At 44.9% G+C, this 21,880-nt stretch overlaps 1 protein-coding gene across 3 annotated transcripts in view; it reads left to right on the top strand.

The window, feature by feature from the left end:
• Nucleotides 1-21,880, top strand: part of GTF2IRD1 (GTF2I repeat domain containing 1) — a 134,198-nt gene that overhangs the window by 32,162 nt on the left and 80,156 nt on the right. For all 3 annotated transcript variants that reach the window (XM_031967931.1, XM_031967932.1, XM_031967930.1), the window contains exons 8-13: nucleotides 2,046-2,229; nucleotides 8,302-8,327; nucleotides 9,961-10,075; nucleotides 16,845-16,882; nucleotides 18,126-18,206; nucleotides 18,814-18,903. In XM_031967931.1, coding sequence (XP_031823791.1) covers nucleotides 2,046-2,229; nucleotides 8,302-8,327; nucleotides 9,961-10,075; nucleotides 16,845-16,882; nucleotides 18,126-18,206; nucleotides 18,814-18,903 — 534 coding nt within the window. The remainder of the gene's footprint in view (nucleotides 1-2,045; nucleotides 2,230-8,301; nucleotides 8,328-9,960; nucleotides 10,076-16,844; nucleotides 16,883-18,125; nucleotides 18,207-18,813; nucleotides 18,904-21,880) is intronic.

Here is a 21,880-nt window from a genome sequence, read left to right as displayed (position 1 = left end):
ACAACGTGCACAGTTCCCTTCGCCTGGCCCGGTGAGGGAGCCGGCTGCACCGTAGGATGAGGATTGGTGAATGGACAGAGAGAGAGAAGGAGTGGAAAGACAAGAGACGGGACTCAGGCCGATGCTTTGCCCAAACCAGAGAGACAATTCCCGGCTCAGAGAAGAGAAGCCGGGAAAACCGACCAGCCTCCGGGCCCAACCTCGAACGGTCTGCAGAGGCAGCCGCTGCCGTTCTCCTCCAGCTCTGCAGTGACAGATTCCAGACCCGGCTTTTAAACTTCAGCATAAAAATAGCCCTCCCAAAACCCCCACAGAGACGAGTGCAGGGGATTTCCTATGTGCTGTTCATCTCATTGTTGGGGATCCTCTCCTCCTTTTCCCCTGGTCCTCATTTCTTTTGGGGGGAATTCCCGGCCTTGACCAGTCTGGTGAAAACTCTGGGTGCTTCTCCCTGTGGTTTGAAGGCCTAAAAGGCAGAAGATTACAACAGAAACCAGTTCTATCGTGTGTTGGAATTGTGTGTATACATACATTATGTATATATATGTACTATATATGTGTATAACTATGTGTATGTATGTTTACATGTATGTGTAGACATACATGTATACACACGGCTACACATGCCCACATATGGGGCAGCGGGGTGACACAGCATTTAAAGGGTTGGGCCTGGACTCAGGAAGACCCATTTAACTCTGACATTTACTAGCTGTGTGACCTGGGCAAGCCGCTTACCCCTGTTTGTCTTGATTTCCTCATACATAAAATGAGCCGGAGAAGGAAATAGCAACTGCTCCAGTATCTCTGCCAAGAAAATCCTAAATGGGGTCATGAAGATTAGGACTCAGTGGAAAAATGCCTGAGCAGCAATAATATCGTATAAATTTGTATATATTTTATATGTATGATTTAGAATGATTTTTATATCATTTTATATATATTTTATTTATATATGTTTTATAAATCATTTTATATAATGATTTATAAATGATTTTTAAAGGCTCGTGGCCCCTGCTGGTGACTGAGAGTTGGCTCTGTCTCAGAAGCATGTGGGGAGGCTGGCTTTGGAGAGAGACCCCATGAGGGCTGGTCCATTCTGGCAGCGACTTTGGCTCCTAAGGGTCCAGCCCCGAGTCTCCCTGAGGATTTCTGGCCCTTTTCAGGAGCCCCGGGTGCCCTGATTGGGAACACGAACCCATGAACAGGGAGAGACGGAGAGGATGCTGACCCTGAGGGTATCCCTAGAATGGCTTCCCGACTGTGGTCTGTGGGGGTGCATGCAAATGGATGCTGAGCCTGTGCAAATGTGCGCCTCCCTCTCCTGTCCTGGATTCCTTCTGAGGCTCCTTAGGGGAAATTGGAGCAGGAAGCGTGCGTGGCTAATGAGGCCCCTCCGGGTCCCCAGAGTGGGAGCGCAGCCAGTGGCCCTTTTTCCCTCCAGAACATTTGGGCTGGGGAAGGAAAGCGTCCTTCCCTTGATCTAGCCGGGGCCCGCTGCCGTCCTCCGGGACGCGTCCTCAATCCTGTCGGAAGGATTCTGAGCCGGCGGTCGGAGGCACACGTGCAGACAGCTCACTCGTTCAAGCCTTTGCCAGAGAGAAACCAGGAGAGAATTAATGAATTAGGGCCCCAGTGATACCTCTGCCATCTAGGCTAGTCATTTGTGCATTTATGCTCCTGAGCCTTGAGTACAGGTGGCAGGATGGGAAATTAGGAACCAGGCCTGGGTCTCGGGGATAGAGTCAGAGTGTTTGGGTGTGTTGTGATTGCTGGGGGGGCACCCAGGCCTTTCGTCTTAGACTTTTCTATCAGAAAATAGGCCCTAGCAAGGTGACTCAGTGCCCCTGTACCTGAGACCCCACCCAAGTCTGGGTCTTTGCTGGCCCCTGAAACATGGAGCCTTGGTACAATGTAAGCTCCTGGAGGGCAGGCCCTGTTTAATTTTCATCTCTCTGTCTGTCGTCCTGTAACCCTAACCTCCCAAAGCTAACCCTAAATGCACCTGGCAGATGCTTAACTGGCGCTTCCTGTTCCCCCTCCAGCCGAAGCCCTGGGCTTGGACCACATGGTGCCAGTCCCCTACAGGAAGATTGCCTGCGACCCTGAGGCTGTGGAGATCGTGGGCATCCCAGACAAAATCCCCTTCAAGCGACCCTGCACTTATGGCGTCCCTAAGCTGAAGCGGATTCTGGAGGAGAGACACAGCATCCATTTTGTTATCAAAAGGTACCGAGCCCCCTGGGGACTCCTTGGGGCTGGATGGGGCAGAGAATTTGCCTTTTTTTAATGCTTCATCATGGCATGGAGGGCAATGTCCTGATACAGTGGGAAGACATCAGAGTATCTCGGTTTGGCTCCCTCTGTGACTTTGAATGCGGTTTTCTGATTTCTCATCTGCAAAGTGATGCTGTCAGACAAAGTGTTCTAGGAGATCTCCCTGTCCCTGTGATGTCATGAAGTGGCCCGTGTTGTCTAAGATCATGAGATCACAGCCTAACCCGGCTCCTCCAGCGAGCTGGCAAGGGGCCCCATATGTGTCATCCCGGACCAGCCCAGCTCCTCAGGAAGGGCTGTGAGCAGATACTGGCTAACTGTGTGACTCTGGGCAAGTCACATAATCCTGTGTGCCTCAGTTCCCCAATCTGTAAAATGAGCTGGAGAAGGAAATGGCCCACTACTCTAGGATCTTTGCCAAGAAAACACCTAAATGGGGTTAAGGAGGGTCACGTGATGGAACAACTCAACATTAAGAGCAGGGTTAGAGCCCGGAACTTGAAATAGGAAGACCTGGATTCAGGCACTTAATGGCCACAGGACTCTGGGCAAGAAACTTAACCTGTTTGCTTCAGTTTCCTCAACTATAAAATGGAGACAATGATAGTCCTTACCTCCCAGAGCTGTTATGAGGACCAAGTGGGATAATAATTGCACCGTGCCTGGCGCATAGTAGGTGCTATGTGAATGTTGACTAGTTCAGTTCAGTGCAGATTTATCAAATGGCTGCTTGGAAGGTGTCTCTGATAAAATGAAATAATATTCATAGAGTGCTTAGCACAGCACTGCATATAGTAGGTGCCATATAAATGTTCATTCAGATTCTCTGTATGATCCTTAGAGACAGAGGTCCCCAAACCTAATCTCCCCTTGTCCCCAACAGGTGAGGAAAACTCAGTGAATAGATGTCAGTGATTAATAAAGGCCAGGAGTTCTCAACCAGTAGATTCTGTTTTTAAAAACAGAACAGTATTTAAACATTAATTGGTTTCCCTCATCATTCTGTATTTTATTTTATGCATTTTAAAATGTTATTTTGAGAAGAGGTCCACAGATATCTTCAGACGGCTAAAGAGTTCCATCATACTAAAAAGGTCCAGGTCCTCTGATTTAAATTAATCTTTTCAACCAGTCCATTTACTAACAAGAATTTATTAAATACCTATGTATGCCATATAATATATATAATACATATATATGTGGTTTAATATATATGTGTGTATATATGTTATATGCATATATACATATACAGGGACATTATATAATATATATATAATACATATATATGTGGTTTTATATGTGTGTGTATATATTATATGTAACATATATAATAATAATATATATGTATATATACATAAAAGTGAGATAGTCCTTTCGGGGAGCTTACATTCTAGCAGGAAAGCTGACACAGTTAAGTCAATACAAGATGTATACAAAAAGGTAATTGGGGTAGAGTCAAGAAGGCCTCATTTTACTTACTTTATCATTAAAGAAAAGGAAATCAAGAAGGGGATGGGGCAGGGACTTGCTTAAAGTCTCATGGTTGGTGAATGGGAAGATCAAAAGTAGAATCCAGATCTTCAGTCTTTTAGATCATTGTGCATTTATTATTAAGCACCTCTTGATATAAAAAAGGCAAAATGTAATCTCTGACTCAGGGAGCTTCCAATTTGATAACAGAGGAGACAAGCAGACAACTGTGCGTAAATGAGATATGAACAAGGCAGATTAGAGGTGATCTCCAGGGGAAGGGGCCAGGAAGGCCTTCTTGCCAAAAACTGGACTCTGAGCTAAGACTTGGAGGGAGCCTGATTATAAAGGGCTTTGAAGGCCAAGCAGAGTAGTTTTTATTTGATGCTGGAGGTTATTGGACTTCATTAAGGGGGTGGTGAGAGTATGTAACATGGCCACACATTTTGAGGGTTTTTCTTATGGTTTTTGTCAGGTTCTCTCAAGAAGGGCCTTCAGATTTCTTGGAGTTCTCGGTCAATAGAAAAGATTACCCCAGAATGTTCTGTAGCCAGAATGATTTCAATTAGACTTAACAAATAGATGAGAAAACTCCAGAAGGGTTTTATTGTCTTTATTTTTTAATTTCTTCTATTTATACTTACTGATGCACATGGTGTTTCCCTCCATAGAATTCACTCTTTGGCCTAGAGAGCAGAAACCGGTCCTTTCTTTTTGTATCCCCAGCACCTAACAGTATCTGGCACACAGTAGGCACTTTATCCATCCCAATAAATATTCATTCTTTGATTGGTTACTCCTGAACCTTTAGAACCACTTGATAAACAAAGGTGGAATTCCCTGTCTGCCACAAGGGCCCTTTTAGGTCTTCTATCCTATGAGGCCCTCTTGCAGTTCAATGGCCTGAAGCCCATAGAAGTTGTGAGCATCAGCTCAGAGATCTAGTCTGGAGGGACCAGTCTGAGAAGAAGTGTGATTTACCCCTAGTCCCAGTCCCAGTCACAAATACTGATACAGATTTATCCTGAACCACGCTGCTAGTTAGTGGCCAGATGAGGACTTGAATCTAGCTCCTTTGACTAGATATTCATGTCTCCATTGCACCACACTGCCTTTTAGGTCAGGTCTCATCCTGCTTGGCGGCAGGGGAATGAACTCCATGCATGGTGAGGGTAAAATCTGGGCCTGATGTCAGAAAGAGAGAATTCAAGTTCCTCCTTGAACACTCAGGGCAGATCCCTTCCCTCTGTGAGCTTCAGTTTCCTCATCTGTAAAATGGGGGAGTTGGAGTTAATAGCCTCTGCTCTGAGCTTCCTTCTGACTAAATCCATGAGTCCATGGCATCCGCCCGGCCATGCAGCCAAAGCCTTTCCCCAAATCTGGGTGTCCAAAGCAGCTCCAAGCTCCTGGGGTCCAGTGTTTCCTCCCCATCATCCCGTTTCCCTCTGAGACCAAGAATAAGGGGGGTCCTGGGAACAGGGATTGTGGGAGCCCCCCTCCCCTGGGCCTGTATGTAGATAAATCAATCAGTTCATAAATAATAGAAAGGCCGCCGGGTTCTGGGAAGCCCTCGGCTCTGGCTGGGAGGGAGCCAAGCAGGAAGAAAAACAGCCTCGATGGCAACGCCTTCCTGGGCCGGTGCTCTCCTTTTTAATCGGGGGTCCACAGATGGACGTTGTCAGGCAACAAAGAGGCCCCTGGGGGAGAGGCCGGCCCGCTGTGTCCGGAGAGCCTTCGCAGCCTGATCAAAGGCCGACATCCTCCCTCCGCTCTCCCTTAAATGGCTGCTCTTGCTCGTCCTCTAGAGCTGGTGTTTGAGCGCTGCTGTCCGAGGCCGCGTGGGCCTGAGACCTAGAGGGCGACCGGCCCCTCCCCTGTGCAGTAGAGACGTCCCCTTGGCTCATAGCAGCAGCTGCCGTTAGCACTTGGGAGCTTACCAAGGCTTCTGCTTACGGAGCCACATCGGAGCGTCACAGCCCCCCTGAGAGCCGAGCGCTTGGAGAGGGAGACCGAGGCCTAGAGAGGCTCACCCACGGCCTTCACTACCAGCTGGGAACTAGACGCCGTTATTGTCCCCATTTTTCAGTCGTGTCCGACTCTTTGTGACCCAATTTGAATTTTCTTGGCAAAGATGCTGGCGTAGTGGCCATTTCCTTCTCTGGCTCATTTAACAGATGAGGAAACTGAGGCAGACGGGGGCAGTGACTTGCCCAGAGTCACCCAGCTAGTAAGTGTCCCAGTCTGGATTTGAACTCGGGACAGTTAGTCTTCCTAACTCCAGGCTGATGCTCTGGGCATTATTGCGCCACCCAGCGACCTCACAAACCAACCAAATTTCCTGCAATTAAAGCTTACTCCTCTGACGCTGGGGAAACAAACCCACGTCTTTGCCTCTCTCTGTGCTCATCTGTAAATTAGGGAACATGAAGAACTTTAATCTAAGAGATCCCTTCTTCCAGCCCATCCTTGGTTTTACAAGTGGGGAAACTGAGACCCAGATTAATTGACTGGCCCGGGGTCACACGTAATGAGCTGGATTTGAATCCAGCTCCTGTGCCAGCCCTCTTGGGCCTCAGTGTTAGGTAATAGATGCCAAGTGTTTGGTAAAGCTTAAAGAACTTTATAGGTGGCTCTCGGATGATGGGGAGTTACCCCTCCCCCTCCGCAGTCCTCCTTGAGAGGGTCCAGCCCTGGGGGACCCCTCCCCAGGATCCTCTCCAGCTCCATTCAGGCCTTTCCCGACCTGGACGCATCTTTCCTTCCCCCTGTCTCCCGTCTCCCATGTCAGTCACACTCGGGTTATTTTGGTTACAGTCAACAAGGCTTAACGGTGAGTCCTGCCGTGTGCCCGGTCCAGGGCTAGACGGTGAGTCAGCAAGCATTTATTAAGCCCTTTATGTATGCCGGGACACCATGCAAAGAGATGGAATTCCCACGTCCTCCTGGCCGCCTCGTCTGTGCAGTATCGGAGTGCGGTGGCCCGGTGGGGAGGGTGTCGAGCTTGGAACGGCAGGCCCAGGGTCCAGTCTTAGCCTGCTCCTTCCCAGGGTGACAGAACTTCAGCCCTACTTAGCAACAGCTACTCCTGAAAGGGACACCCCCCACCCAGCCCTGCTCTGGAGGTTTAAGGCTGCCATAGAAGGACCGAGGGTGGGGCAGCCAGGGGGCGCCACAGTGGATAGAGTGCCCGGCCTGGGGTCAGGAAGACTCTCATCCATAGTACAAATCTGACATCAGCTACTTTTAGTATCTGAGCGATGCTGGGCCGCTCATTTATCCCTGCCTTGGTTTCCTCATTTGTGAAATGATCTGGAGAAAGAAATGGCAAACAGTCCAGCCTAGAAACCCTGAAATGTGGTCACAGAGGGTTGGAACCAACCGAAAGGTGCACCAGGTGACCTTGGCAAGTCCCTTGTCTTTCCCAGTTAATCTTAAATTGTCTCCTCAACAAACTTGCTGCAAAGGACAATAAGCAGTATATAAACAGGGATTATTAGTCGTCCTTTTTTCCTTCTTTTTCAACCATGGTTTCGAGGGATAGGTCTTTGTTGGTTTTTACAATTATAAAATATTATGAATTTATGAATCCCCCCCAAATGCCAGTAACACGCGTTTCTCCAACCGAATTTCCGAGTGCGTTACCAAACTGAAACTCATTTACTCAGGGTCGCCCGTTTGTCCGAGCAGCGCAAGGGATCTCTTGGCCTCTGTTCTCGGAGAGAAGGGGATGCTGGAGGAACCTGTCAGCTTTGCCCTTTGTGACCAAGTGTGCATTAAAGAGAGAAACTCTGAAACAAGCAGACGCTTAAAGGAAACCGTGGGGCGGGGTGAGAGAGAGACGGAGACAGACGGACAGATGGACAGAGAGTCAGAGAGTCAAAGAGGCAGACAGATGGATAAAGAGACAAATACACTGACAAATAGAGAGACAGAGATAGATGGACAAAGAGACAGACAAAGAGACAGACGGATAGAGCGGCAGACAGATGGACAAAGAGACAAATACACTGACAAATAGAGAGACAGAGATAGATGGACAAAGAGACAGACAGATAGAGCGGCAGACAGACAGATGGACAAAGAGACAAATACACCGACAAATAGAGAAACAGAGAGTCAAAGAGGCAGACAGATGGACAAAGAGACAGAGAAACAGACAAATAGAGAGAGAGAAAGAGACACAGACAGACAGACAGATGGACAAAGAGACAATTAGAGAAACAGAGAGTCAAAGAGGCAGATAAGATGGACAAAGAGACAAATACATCGAAATAGAGAGATGGAGATAGATGGACAAAGAGACAGACGGACAGAAAGGCAGACAGACAAAGAGACAGACAGACATGGACAAAGAAGTAGAAAAAGAGATAGACAAAGAGACAGAAGGACAGAGAGGCAGACAGATCGACAAAGAGACAGACAAACGGACAGAAAGGCAATCAAAGAGACAGAGAGATGGATGAACAAAGAGACAGAGGGACAAACAGACAGAATCCCCCAGTGTTCCCAGACGCGCTCCCCAAGAGTCACCTTCTTTCTTTCCTTTCTCCCCAGGATGTTCGACGAGAGAATCTTTACAGGTAGGTGTCGTCACCTTGTGTTCTGCAGCTGAGCCTTTGCAGTGGCCGGGACTCCCCTTGGCTCCTGGGTCTCGGTGGGGGGCGGTCTCTAAAGTGCGTGGCTGGTGGGGAAAGTACCTTCTCCCTGAGTGGGATGTGGGGGATGCTCCTCTTGGCTCTGTGGTCCCAAGTTCCCACATTATTCAGGGCACCACAGAGCCAGAGATGGAGCACTGGGTAAGGGACGATATAGAAGATCTCAGCATAAGCTCTTTGAAGGCAGGTGCTAATTTTCCTTTTGTTTTCTAACCCCTGGCCGGTAGTACAACCTTGGCGCATAGTAGGTGCTTGTTGAATTTCACTGAATCTAATCTAAGAGCAGAGAAGATGGCGGCCTGCCTTGGTACAGATAATTTCCTCTTCCAGGAAGTCACTGCTTTAGTTTCTCTAACCATTATACTGTACAACTTCTCATATTTAGTTTTAGGATAATTTAACCTAATAAAAAGTACAGATACAGGAGGTAAAGGAAGTCAGAAGGTTCCCAGAGGATAAAGGAACGGCCAATAACCAAACTGAGAACTAGCCAATTAAATTTCTAAAAATTGCTCTGAAATTAAATACAAGAGACTGTGTAGTACAACGGTTAGAGATCTGTGGTCAAAATCCGAAAGTTCTTCATTAGCTGTGTGACTCTGGTCAAGTCAGTGGAGCTCTAAGTGCTCTGGCTAATTCTCCCAAGAGATTATTTGCATTTCGAGGGAGTATATCCTTATCCAGTGAGTTCCTGATACTCATGAAATCAAAAGTCTATTTCCTAGCATTATCATTACCATTATGATTCCCTCTTTCCTTGTGGTAAAGAAGTCCCTGAAAAGTGCAGAATGAGACTGGGCTCCTTGTAAGAGAAGTTTGGTGCAGTGAGCATTGAGCACCTACTATGTGCTTGGTTCCTCCCCTCAAAGAGCTTACAGTTGGTGGAGAAGGAAAGATGGACAAACACAAATCTGCAATCGGAATATTCATTGTTTGTATGCTGCAGACCTCCATCTCCTTCCATGCAAGGCCTGGGTTCCCCTGCCACCCTCAGGGGATCTCTAATGGAAGGAAGGAAGGAAGGAAGGAAGGAAGGAAGGAAGGAAGGAAGGAAGTCTTCCAGGGGACCAGCCCTGGTAGCGCTCCCCCTCACACTCCCATCCTGGGAGTCAGCAAAAAGTGTGACAAAGGAGCAAGGTTTTGTGGGCATTTGTTTCCGGCTCAAAAACCCTCCTCTTGGGAGGGCAGAGAGTGGGAGAAAAAAATGGAAATAAAAACATTGTAGAGGAAAATATTGAAAACTAATTTTTAAAAATTTTTTAAATAAAAAAATTTAAAAATAAAAATAACAAAAATCCTTCTTTCTCCCACCATATACACCCAACACTACAGCAGGTTGAGTATTTTATATAAGGGGTAGGGGGTATCCAGGAGCTGATGGTTTAAGACACAAGGGTTTCCCTCTGACTGCCCTTGAAGGAGGCTTTCACCTCCTTGCTCACCTCATCCCTTGGGCCTTGACCCAGAGGGCCAGAGGCAAGGACTGAGAAAGAGTCGCGGAGCAGAACTAGAGCTGTGAGTTCACGTCTCATTTTCTCTCCCCTCACCCTGTTACCAGGAAGCAAATTTACCAAAGATCCCACCAAGCTGGAGCCGGCCAGTCCATCCGAGGACACCTCAGCAGAAGCCCCACGGATGGTCGTCCTCGATCTGGCCGGGACGTCACAAGCCAGGTAAGGTCAGTGGCCCTCGGCCTGCACTTTCAGCCCTTCCCTCTCCGTCGGCTTTCTCAGGACTCTGGATCTGAGTCCTCCTTCGTGGTCTTCAGGGTAGATGTACATTGAAGTGAAGGCTTCTGGGTGGGAGTCAGGCTTGTGGCCAAATCTGGCTGTGCTCTTTGGTCCCCAACATACACACACACACACACACACACACACACACACACACACACACACTCACACTCACACACACATTCTAATTGTCAAAACCGGACAGAACCCAAGAGACCAGTCAGCACTACTCACACAGATACACTGTGTAACCTCTTCATCCTCATCTGGTGAGAAGAACTGGGAGGATTATAAAATGAGGAGCTAGGGACCAAAGATGGCTTTGATGAGGAATTAATAGTTCACTATGTCTGGAGGCAGCTCAGTCCATTTTGGATAGTAGTAATTTTTAATAAACTGAAAAGAAATTTGCTCTGATCTTCCAAAACATTCACCTGTTGCTCCTAGTTCAGCCCTGGGTGTCCAAGCAGAAAAAGTCTTAGCCTCCCCTTTAAAAACTTGAAGTTACATCTACCACGCCCACCCATCCCAGGTCTTCCGCTCTCCAGGCTAAATATTCCCAACTCCTTCAAATGACTATTACATGACATGAAATAGGGACGATATCTTCTCCTTCTGCCGTATGGCACAACCTATGTACAGTTCTCATCCACTTTGTTTTCTTCGAATGGATAGTTAAATCGGTCTCTTTTACAGTGCTGTGAATTTCCCTGTGGAGGCTTCCTCTGTTTCCCAGGGTTCCATGAACTTAGGGCACTAGCTTCTGTCAGCAGAGAACCTGCAGATCACTCAGGACCATTTTCTTTTGTTTGGGCTTAGTCCAGGATATCTTCCACGATGCTGGTGAGAACCTGCAATAAACACAAAGCTTTCTGTTTCACACCTTCTGGCGTTGCTTCACGCAGAGTTATTCTGGTAGTTACTTCTGCCACAGCATCATGGATAATTTTTGACACCTTGCCTGAGGAGAGACGACTTCAAGGCTGCATTTTTCTGTACTCAGCCAAATGCTTTCTGAAAATCAATAAATAATAACCACAGAGGGATCTGATATTCTCTGTACATGTTAGTTAGCTGTGAGACCATAATCATGTGATCTGCAGCAAAAAAGAAAAACTGTCTGCAAAAGCCTGCCTATTCCCTTTCTATGTTTTCATCAAAAACAGCTGTAATTTCTGCATAAATAATTCTTGATTTTTGATTTATCACTAAAAATTACTAATGATAACAACTAGCTAGCTATTAATGATAATACCTAGGTAGGATAGTGGATAGAACTCTTGTACCTGGAATCAAATCTGGCTGCACACATTTAGTAGTCATGTCACCCTATCGAGATCACTTACTCTTTTTTGCCTTACTTTTCTATCTGTAAAATGGGGATAATATAGCATCTACCTCCAAGGTTCACACTTAAATGAGATAATAATTGTAAAGCACTTAGTACAGTGCTTTGCACATAGTAGGTACTATATAAATGTTAATATAAAATGGGGATGATAATAGAACTTATTTCCCAAGGTTGTTGTGAGGATCAAACGAGATAATAATTGTAATGTATTTAGCTTAATAATTGTAATGATAATATATAATACATAATAATTGTAAAGCACTTAACACAGTGCCTGGCACAGAGTAGGTGCTATATATTGTTATTATTATTTTTAAATGGAGATAACAAGAGCACCTATTTCCAAGAGTTATTTTGAAGCTTAAATGAGATAATAATTGTAAAGCCCATAGTACAGTGCCTTGCGCATAGTAGGTACTATATAAATGTTCATATAAAATGGGAATAATAATAGAATTTACTTCCCAAGATTGTTGTGAGGATTAAACTAGATAATAATTGTAATGTGCTTAGCATAATAATTGTAATAGTAATAATTATACATAATAATACATAATAATTGTAAAGCACTTAATACAGTGCCTGGCACAGAGTAGGTGCTATATAAATATTAATTTTTTAAAAATGCAGATGATGAGAGCACCTATTTCCAAAAGTTGTTTTGAGGCTTAAATGAGATAATAATTGTAAAGCACTTAGTACAGTGCCTTGCACATAGTGGGTACTATATAAATGTCCATATAAAATGGGGGTGATAATACCATTTACTTCCCAAGGTTGTTGTGAGGATTAAACTAAATAATAATTGCAATTGCTGAGCATGATAATTATACATAATAATGCATAATCCTTGTAAAGCACTTTACACGGTGCCTTGCACGTAGTAGGTACTATGTAAATGTCAATATAAAATGAGGATGATAATAGCATTTACTCCCCAAGGTTGTTGTGAGGATTAAACTAAATAATAATTGCAATGTGCTGAGCCTGATAATTATACACATAATACATAATCCTTGTAAAGCACTTTACACAGTACCTTGCACATAGTAGGTACTACATAAATATTATTATAAGATAGGTTTAATAATAGAACTTACTTCCCAAGGTTGTTGTGAGAATCAAACCTCACAATAACTAAAATATGTTTAGCATAGTATCTGGCACATAATAGGTTTTATGCTTAATAAATATATATAATATATAAATATCATTATAAAATGGGTATAATAATAGCACCCATTTCCTAGGGTTCTTATGAAAATAAAATGAGATAACATTTGTAAAGCACTTAGTACAAGGCCTGGCACTTAGTAGGCGCTATCTAAACGTTGTTATTATATTTATTATTATTACCATAAAACAGGAATAGTGTTTGCTTCGGCAGCACATATACTAAAAATTGGAACCATAAAACAGAGACAATAGTATCACGACTTCCCAGGATGGCTGTGAGGATAAAATGAGGTAACGTTTGTAAAGCACTTTGCGAGCCTTGAAGCCTATGGAAAAGCTATTTATCGTAAGTGATATTTACATAGAACTTTGAAGTTGTCAGAGTTCTTTACATATCTTATCTCATTTGAACATTCATTTTGTTTTCGTAGCAGCTGATTCGGTCCCTTTGCCAATTAAATCGAGTAGAGTGGCCTCGTTCACACTTTGGGGAATTGCACTGAGGAAGCTTAGCAGGGTGACATTTTCTTCAGTTGAGCTAATGCATGAGATAAAATATGTGAGATGGGCCATCTTTACATTGAGCTGAAATCCGCCTCCTTGGGACTTCCAGCTCTTGGGTCTGGTTTCACTCTGTGAGAACGAAACAGAACAAGAAAGTATTAATTTGTATCAGGCACGGTGCTAAGTTACACAAAAACAAAAAGTTACCCAAAAAAAGTTATCAAAAAAAAAAGGTTAAAGACAGCCCTGATCTCAAGGAGCTCAGAGTCAGTTGGTAAAAATTAGTGAAATGCAAGCAAGATATAGAAAGGATGTTCATAGAGAATCAAGGGAGAAAGAACTGGCATTTAGGGAGATCAGGAAAGGTTCCTGTAGGAGGTAGGATTTGAGTTGGGACTCATCTTCTACTTGAGAGCTTTTCAAGTCCTTGGAGACAGTGATTCTATCCCTCTATCGGTCATTTCAGTCACATCCAGTTCTCTGTGACCCCATTTGGGGTTTCTTAGCAAAGATTCTGGAACATTTTGCCATTTCCTTCTCCAGCTCATTTTACAGATGAGGAAACTGAAGCAAATAGGGAGAAGTGACTTGCCCAAGATCACACAGCTAATAAGTATCTGAAGCTGGATTCGAATTCACGAAGACTTATCTTTAGCACTCTATACACCATGCCAATTAGTTGTCCCTATTATATACTTTTTTTAAAAAGCAGTTTGTACATAATAGGAAGTCTCTGTTTTATGTATAATGCTTTTTTCTGTTCTATTTTGTAAATGGAAATTTCTTTTTTGATACTGGTTAAATTTGGAATAAAAATTGTAGTGTTTTTTTTTAACAATAATATTACGAAGTCTAAAATGAAAAAGGAGATGAGCTTATAAAACATGTGGAGTACCCCCCAAATATATATATATATATATATATATATATATAGAGAGAGAGAGAGAGAGAGAGAGAGAGAGAGAGAGAGAGAGAGAGACACTAAGCCTATTTTCAAGATAGGAGTAAAAAGGGAAGGAATAAATCTGCTGCTTGAGGTAGATTGGGCAAAGATAATGGCTAATAAAATAAGCCAACTGCATCTTTCCTATCAAAGAAAATGTTCTTCAGACCGGAAAGATTAAAACAAAAATAGGTAAGAGGAAATGAAAACCCAAAATCTGTGAGGAGACGGCAAAGAAGCACATGAGTGCTTTGACCACGGTCAAATTTCCCAGCTTGGAAGAATTATACCAGAGATAGTTTAAAGAGCTGGCCAGCTGTGAGCTTGGAGGTCTGGGTGAAAACAGGAAGGGTTTCATAAAACCAGATATTGAGAGATATTATCTTGATCCTCAAGTAGAGCAAGACGATGCCTTTATTCAAAGGTTAGATGGTACTGAGACCAATTCCAAGCATAATTCTAAAATGGCGGATTATGTTCTTATTTCTTATGAGCACTGAGGCAGGGAAGGAATTAGTTTCTAAAAACTAAAATGGCCACCTCATGCCGGATTAACCTTTTTTTTCCATTGTGATAAGATGACTAGATTAAACAGTGTTATCTACTTCAGAACTTCTTGTATGTCTGTCCCCCAAAATAGTGATAAATTGGTTGATATCAGTCTAGATCAGGGGTCCTCAAACTTTTTAACTAGGGGGCCAGTTCACTGTCCCTCAGACTGTTGGAGGGCCGGACTAGAGTCAAAACAAAAACTTTGTTTTGTGGGCCTTTAAATAAAGAAACTTCATAGCCCTGGGGGAGGGGGATAATTGTCCTCAGCTGCCGCATCTGGGCCGCAGTTTGAGGATCCCTAAAGGGAGGTCTTTAGTGATGAGCTCCCAGGCTCTATTGCCAGCCCAAATCTCTTCTACATTTTTATCAATAACTTCTTTGAAGACTTAATAAAAGGGATTTTTAAAATGTGAAACAGAGCTGGGAGGGATAAATAAAGGGTCAGTGACAGTATCAGCAGGTTTCATCTATTAATATGAAATTTTATAAGGATGAATTTAATTAGTATCCTTCACTTTTTAAAATAATCTGTTACAAAGTAGAGCAGACTTGGTTAAATAATAGTTTGTGTGAAAATTTCTATGGATTTTGTGACCTACAAATTCATCATGAGTTAGTAAAACTTGATAGCCAAAAAAAGAGGCAGTTTTAAGATATGTTAAGATTGGAATCTTCTTCCACTGGATGCAGATGGCTCCAGAGGGGAAAGCGAGGCAGGTGGTCTTGCATGGCTTTCAGTCACTTAAATCCAATTCTTTTGTATCACCTCCCTGACATTATGGTCCTCTTCAAGAACAATCTGTAAGATCAGAATAGGGGCCACAAAATGACTCAGTAGATAGAGTCTGAGTTCAAATTTGGACTCAGACAGTTACTAGCCGTGTGATCCCAGACAAGTCACTTAATCCCTATTGCCTTAAAAAAAAAATCAAATGAGGAAGGTGAGGGTCTCATGGCCCTAATCCTGCTGGAGTGTTGTGCTAGAGCTGAGGGGCCACATTTAAGGAATCACACTGACAAGCTAGCAAGTACTGAGGGAGAGGTTTTAGAATGGGTGAAAGACTAAAGACTATGTACACAAAACCAGCATTGATTGAAGAGCTGGGCGTGGTTAGCTTGGAAAAAACAAGACTTAAGGGAGGACCTGAGAACTATCTCCAAATATTTAAAGGTAGTCCCTGGCTTCTTTTAAGTCTCAATTAAAAATGTCTTTTTTTTATTGTAAAACTTCTCCATCCCCTCTTATTCTGTGATCTCCCCACCATTAATTATTTCCTCTTTATACTGTAATAGTTTGCTTTGAATATATTTGCTCTCATATTTTCTCCCCAATTCATTTGTGAGCTCTTTGAAGAAAGGGCTTCTTTTTGTATCCACAGTTCTGTGGCACAGTGCCTGGCAAAAAGTAGGCATTTAACCAATGTTTATTGATCGTCATATGGTTAAAAAGAATGATCCTGGTTCTTCTTGAGCCTAAATACAGACCGAGGGGTACTGGGTGAAAGTTACAGGAAGGTACTTTTATTTCAAATCAATTTAATAAGCATTCATTAAACACCTACTGTATCCAAAGTTCTACTCCAAGTTCTAGAAATACAAAGACAAGAAGGATACCATACCTGCCTACAAAGCTTATATTCTATTGGGGGCAGGCTGAGGATGATGCAACATGTATGCAAAAAAAATAGAAATAAAGTAATTTCTCAAGGAGGGGAGAGAATTAACTGGGAGTTATCTAAGGGAGATAATGAGTTGATCATAAATGGAATAGAATACATTGAGAAATAGCATGAGAAGTTTTCAAAAGGAAAAAATGCTGGATCAGTCTTAGCCATTCTGCATGAGAGGATTAGATTCGGCGATCTTTTAAGTCTTTCTTGCTCTGACTCTTAAGAGGTTCCAGCGCCAATCCCAGCAAGATTCAGCAGGCAAAGAAAAGGGGGGGAATGGAGATGTAAAGGGGGATACAGCCTGAGCAAAGGCCTGGAGGTGGGAAATGAGCACGACATGAGTGGAGGGCAATGAAGAGGCCGGCCTGGCCAGAGTGGGAGAGAAAGTTAGAGAAGGGTACTGAACCAGAGATTTGTGGGCCAAAAGGTAAGGCTGGAGAGTTAGTGCTCTGCTGTGTCAGCAAAAGCCTCCTGCACCTGTTTCTCACTGCTCTGCCCTTCATTTCTGTCTCTCAGGTTGGACAAATGCAGCAGATCTGAAGACTGTGAGCCAGGTACGAAGCTGTGACTCCCCTCAAGTGTCTGGGGGGGTTGGAGAAGGCGTGGCCTAGGCCAGCATCCCTAGGGAGCATCCTGAGCCCCAGCACCGTATCCTGGGTGATAGGAACCTCCCTCCCAAGACATTGGCTCCAGTCTGGGGCCTCCTCATCCAGAGCTTCCTCAATGGGGCCTCCTCACCCAGAGCCTTTCCCACTCAGAGCCTCCTTACCTGGAATCTCTTTACCTTTTGCCCTTTCAATATGGAATCTCCTACTTTGTCACTTTATATACACTTGAAACACATTCTCAGCCTCCAGTCATGGCTAAGGCTGGGAAAGGATCCCAAGCAAGACCAGGGAGCTTTAAGTTAGTTCAGATCACCCCCAAAGGGCCCACAGGCTTCAGAAATCTCTCTCTCTCTCCTTCTGTCTCTCTCCTCTCTCTCTTTCTTTCTTTCTCTCTGTGTGTGTCTCTGTTTCTGTCTCTTTCTCTCTCTCATCTTTAGGGACCAGGGCCCGCCTTGCCCCGTGGGGGGTCCCCACTGTAATATGAGAATGGTAGTAAGAAGCAGCAGGAACTGGGGTACAGAGGAAAGGCTCTCTGGTCCTGGAATAGGAGGACGTGGGTTCCAATGCTCCTTCTAAGTCACTGGATAAGCCTTTCTGGACCTCAGCTCCTGTTCTCTGAGAGGACTGTGGGTGCCTCCGGCCCCAGAGCTCAGGTCCTGCCCCCAAATCTCCTCTGGGAGTGTCTGAAATTTTTCCTTTTGCCTTCTGTGAAAGGGTCGCACAAAGTGACCCCTAAAGGTCCTGACCCTGATTCTAAGGGGTGAGGCAGGGAAGGCTTCCCCTGACCTCCACGTCCTTAGCAGAGAGAGCCCTGGCCCTGAACTGTAAGGGACGGTGGAAAGCTGGAGGGAAGGGGCAGAATTCTGTGTCAGAAACCCGGGATCAGCCCTTCTCCTGACCTTACTACTCGCCTGAGCTTGGCGAGTCCTTTCTCTCTGGTCTCAGTTTCCTCATCTGCACGATGACACTGGACTTTAGGACCTCCGAGGTCCCTTCCAAGACTCAGTCACAGGACCCCAGACTTAGGGCTGGACAGAACCACAAAAATAATCTAAAGGGGGAAACTGAGGCTCAAAGAGAGGAGCTTCCCTAGCCGGGAAGTTTCACTGACCAGCTCTTGGGGGCAGCCCCGACTCTCATCACGGGTCCCACGTTGTCCCCCCGTCTGAGCTCCCCCTCTTTTCTCCAGGGACCTCAGGGGAGCTGAGCGGACTGAGGCATATCAAAATTGAGCCAGAAGATCTAGACATCATTCAGGTCACTGTCCCAGGTAAGAGAGCAGGGGTCCGCTGGGAGCTGGGACTCAGAAGTCAGGGAGATTTTGGCAGCCACAAAGCCCCAGGGAATGTAGGGAGTTTAGCCCACGTGTGATCTGCCCAAACCTGGGGGGCAGGCCATGGGCACAGAGTAAGGCCTCGAGCTCTCCAGGAAGGCTCCCTCCCTCTGCCAGCCAGCCTGGGCAGCCCAAGGCCCTGAGATGGGGCGCACCCCCTCTGTTCCTCAGGCCTCTGGGAAACAAGCTCCTGTGGTACTTTGCTCCAAGCAGCGCAGCAGGAGGGCCCTGGGCACCACCCTGAGAAATGGGGTGGGGAAGCCACAAATCACTTCCTTGATGGGCCCTAAAATCAGCCCAGCCCAGGGGGGACCCTCCTAGATTGTGTCTCCAAATGGGACAGTCGCCCTTGGGCTTGTCCTGGGGGCAGGGGCGGGGGAGGCACCGAATGGAGAAAGGGGGGACAAATGTCTTGTTGGGGCAGCCCGATGCCCTGCAAGGTGACTCAGTGCCCCAAGGGGGTTGCTCTCTCCCAGGCCCCCGGGCAAGGGGAGCAGGAGAGCAGAGGCCACCTTGTCATTTGTGTGGGGGGGATTATTTACAGACCCTTCACCCACCTCTGATGAAATGCACGACCCTGTGACCGGGCACCTTCCCCCAGATGAGTCCAGCTACATCCTGGAAGCGATGGAAGGTAAGGAAAACGGGGGCCACCTTTTGGTTGCTTTAATTTGTCTGCTTTTTCTTTCTTGTGGCTTTTTTTCCCTTCTGGTCTGATTTTTCTTGCACAACATGAAAAATATGGAAATATGTTTACAAAAGGAAAAGGGGGTGCCCCAAGCTCCCCATCCCAGGGGAGGGCCATAAACTACCTCTCATGAGGTAGAAAGAAGGAATCTACTTTTTTAAAAAGTAATTTTATTGATTTTTTCAAATATTATCTAGATTTCATTTCTCCCTTTATCCCTTCCCTTCCTTCCCCAGACCCAGGGCCATCCATTAAAACAAAAAACATTTTTAAGAAGGAAAAAAATCAGCAAGACCAACGAGGGCATCAAAACAAATGTGACTGTATGCCATTCTCCACGCCCGTGGCCTCCCACCCCGCCTCCAGCTCTGCAGAGAGTTGGGGGAGCAATTTTCTCCCGTCCCTTCAGGGCTGGGCCCAGTCTGCGTGATTTAGCAAATCCGTCTTCTGTGCTGGAGTCCTTCCCCTCCCTTTATCTCACTGTAGCTTTTGGGGGCGCTTGTCTCTTTGACCTGCCTCCGTTTGCATCTTGAAGTCTTCCCAAGTGTCTCTGTAGCCCTCAGAGTTGTTTCTTCCTGTAGTATTTGAAAAACCATCATACTGTTGTCTTTTATTTTTATTTCATTTTCATTCCCATCCCTTTCATCCCCGCTGCTGGCACTGGCTGCCCCCCCCCGCCCTCAGTCACTGAGCCCTCCCTTAGTTGGGCAGGGCTGAACCTGGGATGTCATTGGTGGGAGCTCCCAGCTGAGGGATGCTGGTGGTCACTCTCTCTGCCACATGCAGGCTTAGAGACAAGCCCAAAGCGCTGAGACGTCAAGACATTTTCCGATCACGGTTGGTGGACGAGAAGCGAAAGACAGAGGCGAGAAAGTAGGGTAGGAGAGAAAATGAGGAGAGAAGACAGAAACAGAGAGACAAGAAGAAAGACAGAAGGCAGAGACTGATGGAGAGCAGACAGACGAACATGAGAAGCAGATACAGAGAGACAGACAGACACACACAGAGACAGACATAGACAGAAAGACAGACAAGACAGAGACTGATGGAGAGGACACACACACACAGAGACAGATGGAAACAGAAAGACAAACACAGAGAGACAGAGACAGAGATAACACAGAAGACAGACAGAACAGAAGACAGGACGAGAGACGATGGGAGAGGACAGACAGACATGAAATCAGAAGACAAACAAATAACAGCAGAACAAGAGGATAACAGAAGGAAGACAAAACACAGAGAGACAAGAGACAGAGAAGATAGACACAACAACAGAGACAGACAGACAGAGATATAGCAGACAGAACAGAAGGGCAGAGATGATAGGCAGAGCAGACAGACATAGAAATGACAGCACAAGAGGACAAAAAATGAAAGCAGATGAGACAGAAACACACAGAGAGAGACAGACAGGAGAATTGGACCAAGCTTCAGGACAAAGAGCAGTGGCAGATGCCCACCACTCGCACAAACAGCCATGAAGAGAAAATCGCTCAGCAGGCCTGAGCACACAGCAGAGATGAGCCTGAGCACAGACGCAAGACCAGTCTGAGGCCACTGCATCAGAAAGAAGAGAGGCAGATGCTGCCAGATCCCTACACACAGGGAAGTCAGAGATGTGCAGGACCGCAGTCTTCTGAGGTACTTCCATATGTGCAGCTGAGTCCCTCCATCTTCCTCTCGCCTTATTCCAACCTCCATATGAGAGAGAACCCAATTCCCTTCTTCATTGCCTAGCCAACTATTTCTCTAGAATCCTGTGCCATCCAGTCTTGGCCCATCCATTCCCTGAGAGAGTGAATGATTCCCGTTTCAGTTTTTCTTCTGGCCACTCTAAGGAAAGTCTATTGATTTTCCTCGAGTCCACTGTCTAGTTTCTGAATCATTTACCATTTCCTCATCTGTCAGAGCCTAATTAGGCAATAAGAAACCTGCAAACTGCTACCTCATTGCCGTCGAGTTCAACCAAGTCTGGAACGACCCCCAATTCTCCATTCTGTCATTTCTTATAGCCCAACTATATTCCTCTAGATTCCTGTGCCTCAGTTTGTCCAATCATTCCCTGATAGATGAAGATTCACCTCGTTTCTAGGTTTTTCTCTGGCCAACTCTTTCTAAGAAATTATTTTATTTTCCTCGATTCCATTTGTAGTTTCTGAATCAATTCCTTTCCCTCTCCTAGTCAGGAAGCCATAATTTGTAGCAAAGATTTTAAAAGGAAAAAACTAGCTAGCAAAACTAGCTAACCCATTGGCCGTGCGCGGTATTCCATATCCATAGTCCCCCACCTGTGGATATGGAATCCTGCATAAGAAGGGAAGAAGGTACGTTTTTGACCTCTTCTCCTGGCTAAACTGAACATTTTCAATACTCTGTTTCCTTCCTTTCTCCTCGCCCTTTATGTCGTTGTTACTGTGATATTATTTTCCTGCTTCTACTTAATTTACTTTTCATCAGTTCATTGATGTCTTGCTGTATTGCCCTGGATTTTTCATAAACCATCATTTCATAGCCAGCTGGGCGGGACAATGGATAGAGTGTCAGGCCTCAAGTCAGATAAACTCCATTCAAACTCAGTTTTAGCTACTTCTTAGCTGGACAAGTCATTTAACCTCTTTCTGCCTCAGTTTCCTCATTTGTAAAATAAAGATATTAGCACCTAACTGTAAAATAGGGTTCTCCTGGGGCTCCAGTGAGACGATATCTTGTAAAGTTCTTTGAGAACTTCAAAGCACCAAACAAATATCAACCATTAGTATGATTTCTATGCTTTTTCAAAGTAGCAAAAAAATTTTAGAATTTTTATTTTTAAACATTTATTATTTTTAAGATATTCATTTTTATTATTTGTCATTTTAATACATTTCTTATGTATATATTATATATTATATTTATTATATTATATTTTTATACATTTATT

The sequence above is a fragment of the Sarcophilus harrisii genome, chromosome 4, assembly GCF_902635505.1.
Source record: "Sarcophilus harrisii chromosome 4, mSarHar1.11, whole genome shotgun sequence".
Taxonomy (NCBI): Eukaryota; Metazoa; Chordata; class Mammalia; order Dasyuromorphia; family Dasyuridae; genus Sarcophilus; species Sarcophilus harrisii.
Note: the sequence above shows the minus strand (reverse complement) of the source record. Positions and strands in the feature narration are given on the sequence as shown.